We start from the raw sequence: 15,686 nt of genomic DNA on the forward strand, positions 1-15,686 counted from the left end.
CTGAGGTTTGAAGCTAAAAAGGCTTTTGAACTTCATTTTAGAGAAGGAGATGCCAAAGTCAGAGAGCACCGAGCCCACCGTCTGTGGCTCCACATCCCTGGGATGAGAACTTAGGTTGTCAGTTAGGATGCAGTTTGGCAGCAAGTATAAGACCCTGAAAATAACGTGACTTGAGCAGTGGTTTATTCATCCCTCAAGTTCAAGTCCAGAAGTGTGCCATTTAGAGCTGGTGTGGAGCTCAGCTCCCCACACTTCCCCGAGTCCCAGGTTCCATCCAGCTCATCTCTGGCCAGCCTGGGGTATAGTCCTTGTCCTCATGGTCCAGGGTCCTCATGGCTGTCGTAGCTGCCACGCTGCATCGGACTAGAGGAAAAGGGGAGAAAAAGGAAAGGAGGAAAGCCATTATGTAAGTGCCTTTTAAGGAAGATTACTAGAAATCGCCACTGGACACTTCTTATCAACCACAGCTTAGTGACGTGGCTCACCCTACCTGCAAGGGAGCCTGGGAAAAGTAGTCTTTAATCTGAGAGGCCTTGTGCTCAGCTGTAAGAGTAGAGTGCTCTCGGTACCAGCAAAGGGGAGACATGGTATCGGGGACCGTTTGGAGGCTGTCACTGTGAGTCTGCCAGTTTGACGGCCTGGGGGGTCCTGCTCTGCCAAAGTCTCCGAGGCAGAGTAAGAAGAATTGGGAGGAAATGAACCAAATCCAGGCCCTTAAAGAAAACATCACAGAAGGCCAGCTTGGCCTTTCCTAAAACTCCCATCTGTGAACACTGGCCCCATCCTGGACCCCCCCACCCTGGCACCTCTCACGTGTCCCCTCCCCCAAACCTGCTTGGGGCAGCAGTTGGGTGGCCTGACAGATCGCTTGGGGCAGCAGGTGTGATGCTGACCTGAGGGGTGTCCAAGCAATACCATCCTCCTTGCCCAGCTGGAGCAACACTGTTGCTGGATCGGGACTCTTCAGAATATGTTTTCTTAGTGGCCGGCGCATGGTGCTGGGGAGGCAGAGAAGACGAAGATACATCCCAGTCGGTCTCCTTAGGGAGAGAGACAGCATCGATGTGCTCCAAGACAGAAGAGGGTGACATTATGTAAGCTCTGGCAGGGTGCCCAGGGGAGTTTGGACAGAGAATTTCCAGATCAATGTGGGGAGCACTGCAAAGGCCAAACAGGGTGCCCAAGGGAAAGACTTTAAAAGACAAATGCAGGGGAGGAGGCGGGAGGGAATGCCAGGCAGAGGGCACAGCCTGCGCCCAGGCGGCAGCTCGAGAGGAGGGTGCGGCTGTGGAATGTGGAGCAGCCTAGAGAGGCTGGGACCTGGAATCCTTGAAGAGAGGAGGAAGATCAGGAGGCTGGAGCAGCCCGGGGTCAAACCATGAAAAGTTCTCTGTACCTATTGAAATCCTGACCCCTCTTTACAAGCTTCCGTCAAGGGTGCCTGGGTGGCTCAGTCGTTAAGCGTCTGCCTTCGGCTCAGGTCATGATCCTGGGGTCCTGGGATCAAGCCCCGCATCGGGCTCCCTGCTCAGCGGGGAGTCTGCTTCTCCCTCTCCCTCTGTGCTCTTGTGCTCTCTTTCTCTCAAATAAATAAATAAAATCTTTAAAAAGAAAAGGAAGAAAGCTCTGTTGAAGCCCCACTGAATGATTTCTAGTGGAATCTAGAAGCTGCTGGTCAAGAATGCAGAGGCAGAGTGCTCAGTATCATCCAGGCCCTGCGGGGCTAGAGGGCCTCATTTTATACAAGGGGAAACAGACCTGGCAGGTAACTGAAAAATAAAAGTCCTCAAGTCCAGTTAGAAAAATGTGGTTTTTTGGCCAAATACCTTGTGAAATGTAATCATGTGACTGACTGGCCTATAGAACGTTTGGCCGTGCTGATGTGGTGGAAAGGGGTGGGGCATCTAGGATAGGCTTAGGTCATTTAAAATGGGAGGGGGAGAGAAGTCAGTGGGCATTTGGGGCCGTTCAGCCTCCTGGGTTTCACTCTTACCCCGGGACAGGAACTCCATGCCTCGGGGCCTCAGTTTCTCCATCTGTAAACTGAGACTGGTTTGATAAGGAGGTGAGTTCTTGCTTTCTAACACACTTGGAGAGGAAGCCTGGTTCTCACGTGGCACCACATCTGGTTTCCAGGGTCTGTTCCTAGAGGAAGCCTGTCAGGCGGGATGGAACATTTTCTGTGGCTTGGAAGTCAAGAGTCCCGGGCTCTTAGTCCAGCGTCTGACCTCAAGCTAGGCCCTTTCCCTCCCTGACCCTCGGCCGGCTGCTCCCAATATGCAGTAAAGGCATTGTCCTCCACGGCCCGTCCTCTTCTGGGGAGTTGTGTGGGGTTTAGTCACAGCACAGCAATCCAGGACTCCTGGAGCTCGGACCATGGCGGGGGGCACCTTTAATATTCATTTGTCCTTAGACATAGTTGCTTTATTTGAGAAAAGTGATAAAGTTGCTTGTTTATTTTGTCGCTGTGAAGAAGCAGAATAGGGTACATTTCATGTATGATTAGCCACCAGCCTGGAAATGGTCATACTGATCCTTGGGCATGCTAATTATATACAGTGTCGTCTGTATATAAACTCAGGCTTTCTGGCTCTTTCTGTGCCTCAGTTTCCTCAACTGGAAATGAAAGAATCAGTCCAGAGGCTCTCTTAGAGATTTGCAGCCCCTTTAATACATAGTGTGTGTGTGTTTGTATGTGAATGAGTCAGTGTATGTGCCTGTGTGTTGTGTATGTGTGCATGTCTGAACAAGCCCACAGTGGGCCCAGCTGAGATGGCTTCTGACGTAGCCCGAACTATCTATAGCAATGATAATTGTGCAGATGCTTGATATTTGGCCTTTCTGGCCTCTGTCGGCAGGGTATTAGAGCTCCTCACAGCCCCGATAAGGATCCATCAAAGTTTCCATCGTCCTTTGGACAACTGGACTCCAGAGTGCGGGTGTGAAAGTCAAATTAAGATGATAACCTGCCAAGCTGCACATCCGAGTTTTAATTTTAAAAGCATTTAGAAGGAAGTCACCATTTAAAAACCCACGAGTAGGGAACCACAGGAAAACTTGCCTAATTTTTCCCCTACGATTATTTCTAAAAACATATTAAAAATTCCATGTGTTTTTATAATTTTTAAAACCACTACATTGAAAACTCATGGATATACCTCTTTCTTCCTCTAGTCCAGAGCCTGATATGGGTGAGACACTCGAGTAGATACTTGTCGAATAAATGAATGAATACCTTGATTTTCTCTACACTGAATTCTAGTCTGATAGAAACCTGAGATCAGATGTGGCAAAACGGCAGCCCACAGACCCAGTCTGGCCTGCAGATGTGTTTTCTGTGACCTGAACATTGTTTTTAAAATACTTGGACTTTGTGTCAATGTTTAAAAATCAAGAGCTTTCCCATAAAGATGAGCAGATCTAATAGCACCACCCATATTCTCATATGGTGATAGTTCTGAGCTGGGTGGTGTAGAGGCACCGGAAGCCCCAGTGTACCACAGTCCCCACCACTCCCAAGCATCTCACACATATAATTTTAGCCTAAGATCAGAGAGCCGCCCTCATCACAGGAGTACATTTCCAAGTGTAAGGAAGGACGTGAAGACGTGCTCTGAGTCCTAGGTACCAAGGTTGTCTCCCAAAGCAAAGCTTACCCCTCACCAACCTGTCTTTGGAGTGAAGATGCATGTGTGCCATGCGCCTGTCAAGACCTCTCCCCCTGATGGAGAGCTGACGTGTGCCCTGGGGGAGCCAGACCGAATCGTCCCTTGGAACTAGCTACAGAGAAGGACTTGCCCAGCAAATTTCCCATGCGCACACTTTAAGATCAGGAGAACAAGATAAATTCCTTCAAGGTTCGAGGTTCCAGTGACCACAGGCATCGTGGAAATATACAACCTTTACTGGCAACGTAGAAGCTAGCGATAGACTGTTGTTCACTAGTTAGTGAAGCCGACCCCCGTTTCGGATCTTGATGAACTTGAGAAGCGAAAACAATGCAGTGTTTTCCATACAGGCAGTAATGGACGCTCTGCTCTCATTTTCTTCTACCTCTCCCATTGACCGCCCCTCTCCCCGGTTGCTCCAAATTAGAGATCTCTTTGTGGGGTCCTGGCCCTGCCTGTTAGCACACTGCCTGGACACATGAGGTGTTTGTTGACTGAACAAGGAATACAGGAATGAAAGAGACATCTCCACACGTACGTGTTCACCAAATGCTCTCCTGGTCAGAGCCACCAACAAAATGGTTGTGGGAGCTCTTTTCCTCGCCAACTGGATAGCCTGTGTCTGAGACTCAGTTTTAGGTTCTAAGAGTCCTGAGAGATCCAAGGCAGTATTTTCTCACCCATTTAACTTCTCCATGACTAAATTTACACAGTGAGGCTCATCACATCATCAAACAGGACACTGTTTTAAATTTGGCCAGCATCACTACCAGTCACTGGCATGCGAAGGGCCTTCTGTCCCTGGAGGTCCCTGACCGGTTTAGCTACTGCGTTAGCCATTTTTATAATTTTTCCCTAGCTAACATGCACCTTTTTTTAAAGTTTTTATTTATTTATTTGTGAGAGAGAAAGAGAGAGAGAGAGCGTGCTCGCACAAGCATGGGGGAGGGGCAGAGGGAGAGGCAGGCTGATGCGGGGCTCGATCCCAGGACTCTGGGATCATGACCTGAGCCGAAGGCAGATGCTTAACCAACTGAACCACCCAGGCGTCCCCAACATATGTCATTTTTAAATAACAACTTTATTTGAGATATAATTCACTTACTCTAAAATTCACCCACTTTAAGTGTACAATGCAGTGGTTTTTTTAGTGTTTTCACAGAGTTGTACAACCCTCACCACAGCCAACTTTAGAACATTTTCATCACCTAGTGGAGAAACCCCTATATCTCTCCAGCCTCCCCAGCTTGAGGCAACCACTCATCTACTTTCTGTCTCTATTGATTTGACACTTCATATAAATGGATTCCTTTGACTGGCTTCTTCCACTTAGCACGATGTGTTCAAGGTTTCACCTTGTTGTAGAATGTATCACTGCTATGTTTCTTTTCATCATCCAGCCCCAAACGTTAATTGTGCCAAGGTTCAGAATCCCTACTTTAGCTAAATCAGTGGCCTCTCTCAGATATATTCCAAAAGAGATGTGAGTTTGTTGTATGGCCATACCATATTCTGTTTATGCATTCATCATTTGATGGACATTTGAGTTGTTTCAACTTTTTGTCTATTCTGAATAATGCTAATGTGCTTACTATTCTCACAAACACTTGTGATTATCTGTCTTTTTTATTATAATCACCCTGGTGGGTGTGAAGTAGTGTCTCAGTCCGGGGTTTGATTTGCATTTCCTTGGTGGCTAATGATGTTGAGCATCTTTTCATTTGTGTATTGGCCATTTTTAGGTCTTCCTTGGAGAAACATCTATTCAGATCATTTGCCCATTTTTAAACTGGGTTACTTATATTTTGAATTGTAAGAGATCTTTACATATTCTGAACACTAGACCCTTATCAGATAGATGGTCTGCAAAAATTTTCTCTCAAATTGTGGGTTTCACATTCTTGCTAGTCTCCTTTGAAGCATAAACAGTTTTAATTTTGATGAAGTCGCTTTATCCATTTTTTTCTTTTGTTGCTTATTGTTTTAGTAGCATATCCAAGAAACCATTGCCTAATCTAGGGTCACAGAGATTTATGCCTGTTTTCTTCTAAAAGTTTTATAGTCTTAGCTCTTACATTTAGATCTTGGATCCACTCGGAGTTAATTTTTATATATCATGTGAGGTCCCGTGCCATTTTTAAAAACAAGTTAAAATGATAAATAGGAGTTTAAGAAATATGCAAATGTCGGGGCGCCTGGGTGGCTCAGTCGTTAAGTGTCTGCCTTCGGCTCAGGTCATGATCCCAGGGTCTTGGGATCGAGCCCCACATCGGGCTCTCTGCTCGGCCGGGAGCCTGCTTCTCCCTCTCCCACTCCCCTTGCTTGTGTTCCCTCTCTCGCTGTGTCTCTCTCTGTCAAATAAATAAAAAATCTTTAAAAAAAAAAAAAAAAGAAAAGAAATATGCAAATGTCTTTGGTTTTAATTGAATATCACGTTATGTTTTATTAAATATACCAGCTCATGGGAAAAAAACTTTAATTCCTAAAGAGGCTGATATTCTCAATATTTACTTTAAAAATCCAATAAGCTAAGTTAGAAAGGGCCTTTGATGTTTTTGTTTCATAAAAAATCAACTGCTTTCAGTAAAGATTTATATAAATGAAACCATATTCTAACATGATGTATAAGTAATATTTTTAAAGTACATTAAAAACATCTTTATTCCCCTATGGTAATGATATGGGCTTCAATTTAACAGTTCTCAGTTAGGGGCGATTTTGCTCCCCAGGGGACATCTGGCAATGTTTGGAGACATTTTTGGTTGTCACAACGTGGAGGTGAGGTGCTCTTGGCATCCATTAGGCAGAGGACACAGATGCTGGTAAACAGTTGACAATGCCTAGAACAGCCCCCACGACAAGGAATCATCCAGCCCCAAATGTTAATTGTGCCAAGGTTCAGAATCCCTACTTTAGCTAAATCAGTGGCCTCTCTCAGATATATTCCAAAAGAGATGTGAGTTTGCAAACCCTTTTCCCCTCAGCTAAGCCTTGTGGGTTTCTCCCATCACGGAGCCTTTAGGGACCAGCCCATGCCCCAGCACCTTCCTGCCGTCAGAACCCTTTACAGTGACAACAATCTATCAGGTCTTCCTTTGTGGGGATCATTGGGAAAACACTTGCTTTCGGTGCTTACTTCATTTTATATTTGAACGTCTTCATTTTTTGAATTTTGAGATCTATCTAGATAATACATCTCCATTTCAACATACATATTTGGGTAACCCATCTCCTGTTAAAATGTATGTTATCTGATCATAAGTAGTAATTTGTGAGTGCCTGGCAGTGGCCTAAGCACTCTTCCTGCATTATGTAATTTAACTTTCGCAACAAGCCCAAGAGAGCAACCATGATTATTCACATTTTATAGCCATAGAAACCGAGGCCTGGTGAGATGAGGTGACCTGCCCAAGATTATATAGCTGGAGTCAGCACTACATCAGGCAACAGCGTAAGCTTGTCGGGGGCGGTCAACTGTGAGGTGCACGCATGTCACAGGGAATCTGGTTTGCTCTCAATGGGTAATCACAGATGGAGGTTTGCGGGACAGTTAGGTGGTTCTCTTTCTCACTTGAGTCACCGTGAGTGCCCCGCCACGGGAGAGAAGGGGTGGACACGCAGCTAGCCACGACAAACCCCATCTCGCCCGGGCCATGCCCACGGAAGCGTGCCTCACCTGTGGCCCTCATCCATCCTGCGTGTCGTGATGGACAGTACCTGAGGACTGCTGCTTCAGGGAAACTGGGGGGTCTGTGGCATCACTTATGTTCCTAATGCTCACCCCCAAATCAGTCATGACTTAATTTTCTACCTACTGGCCGACCTCTTGTAATGTGCTCCGACTCCCAAACGTCTTTGCTGACTCATGGTCCGAGTCCTTTTGCACCCAGGGCTCCAAGGGGAGCAGTGCCGCAGCGGTAAACGGTGGTAAAACATCTTTGAAAAATCATACTGGAGTTAAGCGGTGGTATTGTCCTCCTGAGCTTTCGCTGTCCGTGGCCAGGCCCTCAGCTATCTTTGTATACCTGATATCATCCCCTCTCGGAGGGGGCTTTCCAAAGGATCCAGACTGTGTGGGGGTGGTCGAAGCTATGCATTTTGATGATACAGAGATTGGAGGTGGGATGGCTCTCTTGGTTAGCCGGTTTGGGGGTGCAGCAAGAAGTGGGGTGAGATTCTGCTCCCCTCTGCCTTCCGGGTATCCTCCTCTATATCCCTGAGTGAAAGGGGGTGGGGAGAGAGCAATGATTGGAAGTGAAGACTGCCCTCCTCCCCCGCATCTGAAGAAGGACCCTGGTTTTTGTTCTAGATCTGTCCCTGAAACTCCTTGGGCAAATCTTTCCTTGCTCTGGGCCTCAGTTTCCTCTTGAAGGGAAGGTGTGTGCACTAGACAGTCTCTAAGCATCCTTGCAACCATAAACTTCTTTGAATCTCTAAGGCACGGGGGGCTGAGGTAAGGGAAGCCCATGTGATTCAAATCTACCCTGATTCTTGTCTGCTGCTTTAGTAGCAATCCCGCACCTAGAAGCCTAACCATGTTTGAAGAAGGAACACGATGATTGGCTGATGCTGTCTTTCTTGAGACACCCATCTCCAAGGGCGACGTGCAAAATATTTAACACCAGAGTGGCACGCACATGGCCTGTCAGCAGGGTGGAAAGCAGCCGGGAGGGCTGGCCAGGGCTGCAGCCTGAAAGCACGCCTCACCCACCCCCACAGCTCTGCTGAGCCTTTCCCCGCTTGGGTATTGGGTCTGATACTTCTTGCCTGATTCTGCATTCAGGGCCCTAACTCATGGCCCTTGGGCTTCTTCTCACCCCAGCCACTGTATGCACAATAGCTATAATTATCCTCCTGCATCCAAACACCAACTTAATCATATTCATACTCACAGACGCTCTTGGAGTGTCCCTGTCTGCCAAGCCCTGTGTCGGCTACCTCCTCACCCCTTTGCCTTCAGAAACATCGAAGGCTTAGAGACTCTAGACAATGAAGACCTGAGTCCTAGCCTAGCTATGCCCGTCATCTGCTGTGTGACCTTGGGCAAGTCCCTGCCCCTCCTGGGTGTCAGATGCCTCACGTGTAAATGAGCGACCTGGATTGATTTGATGGGCTCTGAGGTCCCATTGGTCAAAGATGAATTTTGGGAGAAATGCAAGTCTTCAGCAGCTGACCACTCTCTTTCTCTTTCTCTCGTTCTCTCTCTCTCTCTCTGTGTGTCACCTGGCCCCACAACCTCCACTGTAGAATGCACTGCTGCCTGCGGGCCTGAGGCAGAAGGATCAGACCACCAAGGCGCCCACGGGCCCCTTTAAAAGGGAGGAGCTCTTGGATCACTTGGAAAAGCAAGCAAAGGAGTTTAAAGACCGAGAAGATCTGGTCCCCTACACAGGGGAAAAGCGAGGTACTGAATAATGTTGCTCTTATGAATACGTCACTGCCCATGCATCGTCGAGTGCCACCTGTAGGCCAGGCCCTGAGCTGAGCCGTGGTGGCGGGGCCTCCTTGCCCTCATGCCTGCCCCGCCCACATTCACAAACCCAACACCAAAGGCATCAACGCATGACGTAGATTTAGTGAAGTTTTGGGTAAACTAAGGAAAGTGTGATACGTACCCAAACCAGCAAAACTTTCCCCTAAATCCCCTTTAGCCGGGGTGTCCTGATTATCTTTCATACAAACGTAGTCACCTTTGAAAATGAAAGCGGAAACTATTAATCATGACGTCAGGACATAGGCCTGCACAAGGCCTGTCCTGTGCAAACTGGGAACAAGTTCACCTACCTCCGCCCTCACTGTCCGTGTTCTTTCCCCAGTGTTCCTTTCTCTGGCAGCTGCATCCCCTCCTTCATCTGTCCTTCTAAGACTCTCTGCCCCAGCCTAAGGCAAGGCATCTAGAAGACTGGGGAACAGAGAGGCACCCCCTGACTGTCCAACCCTTCCAGGACTCCCCCTTGCCCTCCAAACCGTTCTGCTGTCCTCTTGGATTGTGTTCACCCTTGCTCACCCCACTGCTGCCCTACAGGCCTCCTTCCGTTCCTCACACATCCCAAGCCCTTTTCTGCCTCAGGACCTTTGCACATATTCCCTCTGCCTGGAATGCTGCTCCTGCTCTCTGGCTCCATGCTGTCTTCATGGCTGGCTCTTCCTCCCCTATAAGAGGCTTAATGGTTAGAAACACAGCCTGGAGCTAGATGTACGCTGGCTGCTGTCCGGGCACTACCACTTACTAGTTGTGTGAGCTTGAGTACATTTTTCAATCTGCTGTGCCTCCGTTTCCTCCTCTGTGAAATGGGGATGAAGAAGATCATATTACCAGCCTCATGAGGTTCTTATGAGGACTGAGTTAAGATACATATAAACCACTTAGCCAGGCGCCTGGCCCATAGCGAATGCTGTGTAAGTACTAGCTATTATTATCCGTTTGGTCTCAACTGTACTGTCTCCTCTTCCAGGGGAGACTTTCCTGTCCACTCTGTTTAGGACATGCAGTCCCTTCAGCTCCCCCTGGGGTCTTCGCCATCTCAGGAGCCTGCATGTGTGTCCTTCAGAGCAATTTCCACTTTATCATTTTCTCCTTATGTATCACTTGTCTCTCCCACTGGCTGTAAGCCCTGTGAGGGCAGGGACTCGGGCTGGTTTTGCTCACACAGCATCCCCAGCACCCAGCACAGGGCCTGGTATACAGTAGGGCTCATAGAGAGTTGCTGAATGAATGAGTTAAAATTAAGTAAGTCTACAGTGAATCTTGTGGGTTGCTTCCTTACAATATAAGCCCTACAAGTACAAGGACCACATCTATCTGGCTCATCATTACATCTACACCTAATAAACACCAGCACGTGGTAGGCACCCGATAAGCATTTGTTGAATGAAAGCAATAATTCTAATCAATTAATATTGTGTAAATGTTTATTTGCAGTCTCTTCCACTCTCCCCACCCCCAAGATTATAAACGTGATGAGCCCAGGGCCCACATCTGTGGCATTTATCTCTGTATCCCTGTCGTGTGATAATCAGATGAAAAAGCAAGCAGAGGTAGCCTCATGGGGAGGAGTTTGAGCCATCACAAACCCTGGACTCGGAGCTCAGTCCAGATTTTACAGAAAACTGGGAAGGTCAGGGAAGGCCAAGGGGCATTTATTTGGGTTACAGAACGTCGGGAGGATTGTGTGGTCTGCAGCACCCCTGGGGGAGGGGCAGAGGAAGGAGGCCTTGACCATAAGGGCCGGGTGTGCCCGGCTGAGAGTGTGGGCACGAGAGGTTTTTAAGCAAGGCACTTGTGCCTCGAGGAGCGATTTCTGTGCAGCAGATAGACACAGTAGAATCTCTGGATTTCATGCGGCCTTGTTGGGCCTCCCATTGTCCCACCTGCACATTTGAAAAATGGGGATACCGAGAGTCAGGAGCATACCCGGGTGGACTGCGGCTGAGTCATTGCTGGCGTCCATGGCCCCATATACCCACCGCCCTGCGAGGGAAGGAGCTGGAGATTGGGGGTGGGGGGGGGAAGGGAATCTGGGCGGTACACAGACCAATCCTGCTGCCCCTCCGTGGCATGCTGGCCTGGCGTGGCGCCAGGAACCGCTCTCCAGACTCCCAGAGCCTGACAGCCTTCATGAAAAACCACGCTGATCCAAGAAGGGTAGCTAGAATTTATTCTGTTTCCATATAGCGGCACGCCTAAGAGACTTATCATCATCATCACCACCGGCAGCATCCTCATCATAAAGTATTTACGTGATGATTGTTGGAGTCTTTACAGTTTGAATAAGTGGGGGGGGGGGGGTCTCAGCAGAGAGTTGGGGAAGGGGACCTTCCGACTCGAACAGGCAGACTCAGGGCCATGGTGTCTAGCCCTCACTGAGCATTTATTTACTCAGTGCCGGGCCTAGAACTAGCCAAGGTTGAGGGGAAACAGCACCCCAGTCTCCACGAGACCAAACAGAAGGCGGGGGAGCCATAAACTGGTACAAAGTCCTGAGGAATCTGGACTTTCATTCACTCTCACCCAAGTGGGGGAATCAGAATAAAGCTTCATGCCGGATATTTTTAATGCAGAATTATATTGAATTCTCCATGCAGAATTAGATTTGACTGCATGTGCTGAGGAGAAAAGTAAAATAAGAGAGATTTAATCAAGATAAAAGTTTAACTTCTTTCGCCTAGCTGCAGGGTTAGGCATTCTGGGCTGGTAGGGCATCTTCCCTGACATTAGCAATCAAGATCCTTTCCAGTTTTTCATTCTGCCATCCCTGCAATATGTCCTTGTCCTCATGGTCCATCTGGCTGCTGAAGTTCCAGTCATCACATCCACATTCCAATTAATAAGATGAAGGAAGGGAGGAAGTCCAAAGCCCCTCTTGTGTCTTCGAACCACTGCCCTTGCTGGAGACACTTGCTGCAGGGGTGTAAGAAACCACAGGTCTGATACATTTATTGAAGGGCCAGCCTACTCATTGCATCAGTCATTTTTACAGCAGATTTTCTTTTTAACCATTTTGTTTTCTTTGCATGTTTTGCCCTTTTCCAGTTTCACCAGCTCCAGGCTCCCATCCTCGCCCCCCTTCAGGCGATTCTCAATCAATAACCAAAGTGAATGTTTTTTTTTTTTTAATTTGGTAAAACGGTGAAATTCACATAACATAAATTGAACCATTGTAAAGGGAACAATTCAGTGGCATTTAGTGCATCCACAATGTTGTGCAACCCCCACCTCTATATAGATCCAAAACATTTTCATCACTCCAAAATAAAACCCTGTGCCCCATAAGCAGTTAGTCCCCAGTCTCTGCTGCCCCCAGCCCCTGGCAACCATCAATCTGTTTCTATGGCTTTACTTAGTCTGGATATTTCCTATGAATTAAATCATATAATATGTGACTTTGTGTGTCTGGCTTCTCTCGCTTAGCATATTGTTTTTGAGACTCACTCATTCCCTTTTATGACTGAACAATATTAAACAATGTTTATCCATTCATCTGCTGATGAATATTTTGGTTGTTTCCACTTTGTGGCTGTTGTGATTAGTGTTACTATGAACATTCCTGTACAGATATTTGTTTGAGTACCTGTTTTCAAGTCTTCGGGGTTTATAATCCCAGGAGCGGAATTACATGGTAATTCCATGTTTGTGCCATTTTACACAGTCACCAGCAATCAAAAAGATTCCAGTTTCTCCACATCCTTGCCAACATTTGTTATTCTCCATTTTGGTTTTTATCGTAGCCATCCTCATGGATGTGAAGTGGCATCTCATCGTGGTTTTGATCTGCATTTCCCTAATGACCAATGATGATGAGCATCTTTGCAGGTGCATATTGGCCATATGAATATCCTCTTTGCAGAAATATCTTTAAGTTCTTTGTCCATTTTTAAATTGGTTATTCTTTTTGCTGTTGAGCTGTAAAATTTTTTTAAAATATTCTGGATACTGGACCCTCTCAGGTGATTTCAGTATGTTGTCTTTTTACTTTCTTGATAATGTCCTTTGAGGGACAAAGGTGTTAAATTTGGATAAAGTCCAGTTGATCTATTTTTTCTTTTGTTGTCATATCTAAGAATATGTTACCAAATCTAAAGTCATGAAGATTTATGTGTAGGTTTTCTTTTAAGAGTTTTATAGTTATAACTATTATATTTAAGTCATTGATCCATATTCAGTTCATTTTTGTGTATATGGTGTGAGATAGGGGTGCAGCTTCATCCTTTACATATGGATGTCCGGTCCCAGCACTTTTTCTTCTCTTTTTTTAAAGATTTATTTATTTATTTTAGAGATAGAGTGAGTGAGAGAGTGCAGTGGGGAGGGGCAGAGGGAGAGGCAATGAGAATCTTATACAGACGCCACACTGAGTGTGGAGCCTGACGCGGGGCTCAATCTCATGACACTGAGATCATGACCTAAGCTGAAACCAAGAATTGGATGCAGCCCAGGCATCTGAGCACATAGGCAGCCCCCAGCACCACTTCTTGAAGAAATTATTCTTTCCCCTATTGAATGGTCTTGGCACCCTTGTCAAAAATCAATTTTCCATGGATGTATGGGTTTATTTATGGACTCCCAATCCTATCCCATTGTCTAGATGTCTATCCTTGTCAGTGACACACTTTTTAAATTTGTCGTAAGTTTTGGGGCACCTGGGTGGCTCAGTCATTAAGCATCTGCCTTCATCTCAGGTCATGATCCCAGGGTCCTGGGATCAAACCCCACAGCGGGCTCCCTGCTCAGTGGGAAGCCTGCTTCTCCCTCTCCCACTCCCCCTGCTTGTGTTCCCTCTCTCGCTGTGTGTCTCTCTGTCAAATAAATAAAATCTTTAAAAAAAAATTTTATAGTAAGTTTTGACATCAGGAAGCCTGAGCCCTCCAAGTTTGTTTCCTTCAAGATTGTTTTGCCTTTTTGGGACCTCTTGTGAATCCTTATTACTTTGAGAAATGGTTTTTCTATTTTTGCAAAAAAAAAAAAAAAGGCCATTGAAATTTTGATAAGAGTTGCATTGAATCTAGAGATTGCTTTGGGCAGTATGGCCATCTTAATATTGTCTCCCAATCCATGAACTTGGGATATTTTTCTATTTATTTAGGTTTTCTTTAATTTCTTTTGGCAATGTTTTCTAATATTCCTCGCACAAGTCCTTCAGCTCCTTGGTTAAACTTATCCTTAAGCATTTTATTCCTCTGAATGCTATTGTAGATGAAATGATTGTTCTAGTTTTCCTTTCAGATTGCTCCTTGCTGCTGGGCAGAAACACCACCCATTTGTGTACATTGATCTTGTACTCTGTAACCTACTCTGAACAGTGTTTATCGGTCCTAACAGCATTTTGTCGAATCTTTAGGGTTTTCTGCATATTAGATCATGTTATCTACAAACAGAGTTAATATTACTTCTTCCTTTCCAGTGTGGATGCCATTTTTTTTTCTTGTCCATTTGCTCTTACTGGAACTTTCAGTGCAACATTGAACAACCACGGTGAAGGCAGGCATCCTTGTCTTGCAGCCGATCTTCGGGGCGTGTTTCTCTCTCTGTCGGGTCCCAGCTCATAGGCCATCATCTCAGTGAGGCCTTCCCCGACCACCCTACCCAAAAAAAAGCAGTGCTCGCCTCGACGGGACCCCAGCCTGGAACTGCCTGGTCTTTTGCTCTGCTTTATTTTCCTCCACAATGCCTAATACCATGTGATATCTTTGCATGATTGTTTACTGTCTGTCTCCTTTCACTAAATTGTAAATTGTTCAGTGCTGCCCCCCTGGCCCCTAGAAAGGTGCCTGGCACTTACGAAGCACCCAGTAAATATCCAGTGTCATGAATGAATGAATGAATGAATGAACGAACGAACGAATGCAATTTTCATACATGGAATTAAATTGTTCATGCTCTTTTATAGACTTGCTTTTTCTCACATTATGTCTTGGGCATATCCTTTTTTGTAAGCAGACATCTCCATCATCCATTGTAATAACTGCGGGAACTCCTTCGTATAGATGTCCCATAATTTCTTCAACAACCCCCTATTGGTGATCCATGCAGTGATCTTCCTTGTGTGCCTCTTTGCTCCCTTGTCCAGTCATGAGTCTGACACTTTAAAAATATAATGTCCCATGAGACGGGGATACATTTTTGCTCCCTATTCTTTTAATAATCTGAGGGTATTTTGTTTATTTTGTTTAGAGATGTTTCTAAATTTTTCTCTCATATCCGAACGCTTGGTTAGGGTATCCCAGAGCCTGACATTCAATTACATTTTTCTTTTGTAGCTCTTGCCTACTTCCAGGTTGTTTTCATTAATGACTAGGGTTTTCAATAGTGAGCAGTCTAGTTTGACCAAGCTTCAAAGTCCTTCTTTTCAAATGTGAGAGGTGTCTCTGTTGGAGATCTTTGATTCTTGTTCCTTGGGGAAGTTTGGCACTGGGTCCCCAGAGGGAGAAACCTGAAGCAAGTGAGTCTCAGCGCGGCCCTCCGGGTTCTGGAACAGTCCACCTGGGGCCGTCACCAGAGACTGCCCAGCACAGTGGCAT

The 15,686-nt window shown here is 46.3% G+C and overlaps 1 protein-coding gene across 1 annotated transcript in view; it reads left to right on the plus strand.

Annotated features, from left to right (window-relative positions):
- The window catches only part of TMOD1 (tropomodulin 1), an 85,099-nt gene that overhangs the window by 31,199 nt on the left and 38,214 nt on the right, over positions 1-15,686 (plus strand). Inside the window, exon 3 of the mRNA XM_021691172.2 lies at positions 8,916-9,072. Within this exon, the coding sequence (XP_021546847.1) occupies positions 8,916-9,072 (157 nt within the window). The remainder of the gene's footprint in view (positions 1-8,915; positions 9,073-15,686) is intronic.

The sequence above is a fragment of the Neomonachus schauinslandi genome, chromosome 13, assembly GCF_002201575.2.
Source record: "Neomonachus schauinslandi chromosome 13, ASM220157v2, whole genome shotgun sequence".
Lineage (NCBI taxonomy): Eukaryota > Metazoa > Chordata > Mammalia > Carnivora > Phocidae > Neomonachus > Neomonachus schauinslandi.